Here is a 4,387-nt window from a genome sequence, read left to right as displayed (position 1 = left end):
AATATTAAAACTTTTAATATGAAAAATATATATGCATTCATACTCAAAAAGTTTTTTATATTATCAATGGATTATTTATTATTAATATTTAAGAATTATTATATGAATGTTCATCTAATTATATATTACACTCTTTTAACAAACTCATTTGTAAAAAAAAATCAAATCATATACACTAAAAACATGTTGATATAGTAGTTTAAAGTTCTTCTATCTTTATATTATTAGAAAAACAAAAAAAAAAATTAATAATTCAATTATTAAGAGCGACATTTGTTAATAGAAATATCCACATATCTTAAAAGAGATTTGTTCATCATCCATAGAATAAGAGGATGTCGATACAAAAAATTAAATCATATACCAATCTTATTTTATTTTCATATATAATCTCCACTTATATATAAAAATCGAATTTGACTAAAATGCTCTCGCTTACTCTGTCCCTTTATATCTCATCCCCGCTCACTTTTTTCCTTCCCAACCCATTTTTTCACCTTCTTCTTTCTAGCATGACATTTTGACTCTCTCTCTCTCTCTCTCTCTCTCGTGGAGTTAATGGGTTTCTCGAAAACAGAGGAACATAAAGCAATTCAAGAAGCAGCTTCTGAGGGCATTAAGGGAATGAAAAATCTCATCAATCTCCTCTCTCACCAACCCTCTCATTCTCATTCTCATTCCGATCTCACCGATTTCACTCTCTCTAAATTCAACAACCTCATCTCTTTACTCAACCGCACCGGCCATGCTCGTTTCCGCCGTGCTCCCCTCCACCAAACCTCCACCTCAACTGACCTCCCTCCACCACCACCGCCGCCACACTTTCATACTCCCACGCACGTCCTGCCTCATCACGCGCCGGTTACATTCGCTCCCACGCAGTCTCATAGTTTGACTCTTGATTTCACAAAGCCTAATAACGTTTTGAGTTCAAACGCTAAGTCCATGGAGCTTGAGTTTTCTAAGGATACTACAACCTTCAGTGTTTCATCAACCTCTTCTTTTATGTCCTCCGCTATTACCGGAGACGGTAGCGTTTCTAACGGGAAGCAAGGATCTTCGATTTTCATTACTCCGGCGGCGACCGCTATCTCCGGAGGGAAGCCGCTAATGTCGTTGCCGCCGTTCAAAAAGAGGTACCATGACCACCGGGAACACTCTGGCGATGTCTCCGGCAAGATCTCCGGTTCTGGAAGCCAGTGCCACTGCACCAAGAGAAGGTACGCGCGTCGCACCGTACAATTTCTCATCATTTATTGTTTTAGTAACGGTTACGTGTTGAAAAAAGTGACTCGGTCACCGTGTCGCGGTCGAGTTTGAACGATTCTGTGTTTTCAAAAGTCAACGATTTTTTAGTGGTGGTGCAGTTAAGCTTTAAATGTGACACGTCACGCGTGATAGTGACTACATTTAAAAAAAGCGGAACTTACCGAAACTGAACCTGTCTTACTTTGTCGTTACTTTTTGACTATTAACCTACTCACTGTAGCACATGTTAGCAAAACCGGAACTTTACCTACTCACTGTAGCACATGTTAGCAAAACCGGCGCATTATAAGGTTATTTCAAATTTTAACTTAACGTAAAATTATTTTTTTATTTTTCAGGAAAAATCGGGTGAAGAACACGGTTAGAGTTCCGGCGATAAGTTCTAAGATCGCAGATATTCCGGCAGACGAGTATTCATGGAGGAAATACGGTCAGAAACCGATCAAGGGGTCACCATATCCAAGGTGAGTTATGTGTGATTTTTTTATCCGTTAATTATCATTTTTGTATATCCCTAAACATTTCATAACAAATGTCGCCGATAAGAATCGATCAATAATGAGTAAGCATGAAAGGCGTTTTGTTAACGTTGATTTTGTTTTTGAATAGGGGTTATTACAAGTGTAGCACAGTGAGAGACTGTCCAGCTAGGAAACACGTGGAGCGTGCCACAGACGATCCCGCTATGCTTATCGTGACGTACGGAGGGGAGCACCGTCACGAGATTCAAGCCGCGATGCAGGAGAATATTTGTGGGGAAATGGGTTTGGTATTTGAGTCAACGTAGAGGTTGGGGGAAAAGTCGTACTTGATGATTTTTTTTGAAAGTGGGAAAAATTAAATATGGAGTGTGGGCATATTTAGATTGGGTTGTAATGTAAATTTAATTTTATTTAAAAGATAGTTTGAAAATTGGAATCTTAATCTTCTTCCCATTCAAGTCTTGCTTGTTATTTTATGATGATTTAATTATTGTTTGATTATTTTATGAGAAATATCAAATACATATTAAAGTGGTAAGTCAAAATTGGTGGGAGTGGAATCCAAGGGAGAGTCACTCAATGACTCAAACGGCACTGGCAAAAAGAATTGCTATGTATTGGGGAAATGGAATGTCATGTCTTCCATTTCTCAATCAGATTTTTTTAATGTAAATCAACCAAATCGATCGAAAAATTTACAGACTAATATTTATTTATTCTCAGTATAAAAATTTATAGGTAAATACTATACAATTTACCATTTATATGAATTATTTTAATAATGATTAAATATGAATGATATTGATAATATATGAAATTCATACACTTAGATTTTAAAGTTTAATATTTACATAACATAATAAATATCAAATCATTGGATCATTCCATTTACATAATATTATCATATTAGATATTATTTCTATTTATGATTTAGAGGTGCTTTGATTTGGAAAGAAAAGAAAAAGCAACTTCATTTTTATATTTTTATGTATAACATAACCTTTTTGTGTTGCTTCTCTTCCTCTTCCTCTAGTCATCAAAACAACATTGAATTTTTTTTCTTGAGTCAAATGTGAGGAGTTTTAAGCAAAGTAAGTAAATTTGAGATTCTCCAAGTTAAATTCATGATTAATGTGAAGGTTAAAACACTATGGAGTTTCCACTTGAATGTACGATTGTACTATATCAATATATAAGGAGAATAAAATATCTTATCATATGAGAATATAACTTATCACATATAGCCAGTAAAACTATAAAATGTGTACTATTTTATTTAATTTTAAAAATATTTTTATAAAAAATAATTAAATACGACGTATGTAATGATTTGAATGGTTGAAGGAGATAATTTATTTTTTTATATTATATTAAGAAAAAATAAATAGATTAATATATAGTTGATTGGACAATATAAATATGCAATGACAACATAAATTTTTTTCTACTATCATTGTATACATTTTCCTTTTCAAACAAAAATTGTCAAATGTCATCTTATGATAGATTTTATGAAATTTGAATGCGTTGAGTCCCAACTGTTTGTAAACCCTTCTTTTACAAATTGTAGAAAAAGTAAACAACGTGTTATCCTTTAGCTTGCGAGTTGACAATAAAGTTTATATGCTAAAATATGAAAAGTATAGGTGTCTGATTTATATCTCATACTTAAATGTGCAGTTTTCATATGCGGAATATTCCTATGTTTATCTTCCATATATATGATATCCCTAGAGCATGCGGCAATAATTTAGTAAATATATTTGAGTTGTAGGCTATTGTATAGAATTAATACTTATTTTAAATTATATTAATGATCTAATACCAATTAATGGAGAGACAAATACCACACAATAACACATAAAATATAATATGTAACGACACATTTGTCCTTTTATTTATTGTTAAATAACATTTTTACTATTAAAAACATAAGATAAACAAGTATTTGTCTCTCCATTATTTGGGAGAATCATTTTTCAAAAGAAATAATAAAATATGATATGGATAAAAATTGAGTAAGATCCTCTCCATTAATGGAAGCAAGTATTATAAAAAACAAATGAAATAATAACATGGTAAAACATTTTTATCTTTTTATATACAATGAAGTAACGTTTTTTCCATTGAAAATATATGTAAAGTTATGTACTTGCCTCTCCGTCAATGAAAATGATCTTTGGAGCATGGCGTTATATTTTAATATAAGGGTTATTTCTTTTTAAATAGCGTGTCAGAAGCCTTAACGTGTGTTAGGAACGTTTATTGCATCTGCCACGGGTAGATCCGTCTGAGGCGGACGACGAGGACGTGTCAAGTACTGCACGAGATGCTCGGGTAAAAAGGGAGCAGTCCGAGGATGTCAGGCTAATAGATTCTCAAGAGGTTGGAGGCTCGGGTAAGACTGGGTTGAAACAATACATAAATAATAAATTCAAAGAAAAATTGTAATATCATTTTTAAACTGCCATCTTATCTCTTTGCTAAACTTTTTTAGTTTTTAATTCCACACTTTCGTTATAACCATAAGCATGCTTTCTGCCCTTCAAGCACTTAACAAACTACTTTGGGGGAAAAACATCTATTTGTCCATTTTCAGAAGTGGTTGACAATTACAATCTTCTTCCCACCTCTTG

At 33.1% G+C, this 4,387-nt stretch overlaps 1 protein-coding gene across 1 annotated transcript; it reads left to right on the top strand.

Annotated features, from left to right (window-relative positions):
- LOC109344174 (probable WRKY transcription factor 17) lies at positions 504 to 2,063 on the top strand. The gene is made up of 3 exons (XM_019582817.1): positions 504 to 1,220; positions 1,608 to 1,733; positions 1,879 to 2,063. Exons 1-3 carry the CDS (start codon positions 559 to 561, stop codon positions 2,054 to 2,056), a joined length of 966 nt encoding a protein of 321 aa, XP_019438362.1. The 5' UTR covers positions 504 to 558; the 3' UTR covers positions 2,057 to 2,063.

The sequence above is a fragment of the Lupinus angustifolius genome, chromosome LG03 (genome assembly GCF_001865875.1).
Source record: "Lupinus angustifolius cultivar Tanjil chromosome LG03, LupAngTanjil_v1.0, whole genome shotgun sequence".
NCBI lineage: Eukaryota > Viridiplantae > Streptophyta > Magnoliopsida > Fabales > Fabaceae > Lupinus > Lupinus angustifolius.
This window is presented reverse-complemented; position numbering and strand designations above follow the sequence as displayed.

What these genes read in the sequence shown, in the direction of transcription:
- LOC109344174 (XM_019582817.1), top strand. Translation starts at nt 559, where the DNA reads ATGGGTTTCTCGAAAACAGAGGAACATAAAGCAATTCAAGAAGCAGCT. An exon ending in TGCCACTGCACCAAGAGAAG is followed by an intron (nt 1,221 to 1,607) that starts GTACGCGCGTCG and finishes TTTATTTTTCAG; the next exon opens with GAAAAATCGGGTGAAGAACA. An exon ending in AAGGGGTCACCATATCCAAG is followed by an intron (nt 1,734 to 1,878) that starts GTGAGTTATGTG and finishes GTTTTTGAATAG; the next exon opens with GGGTTATTACAAGTGTAGCA.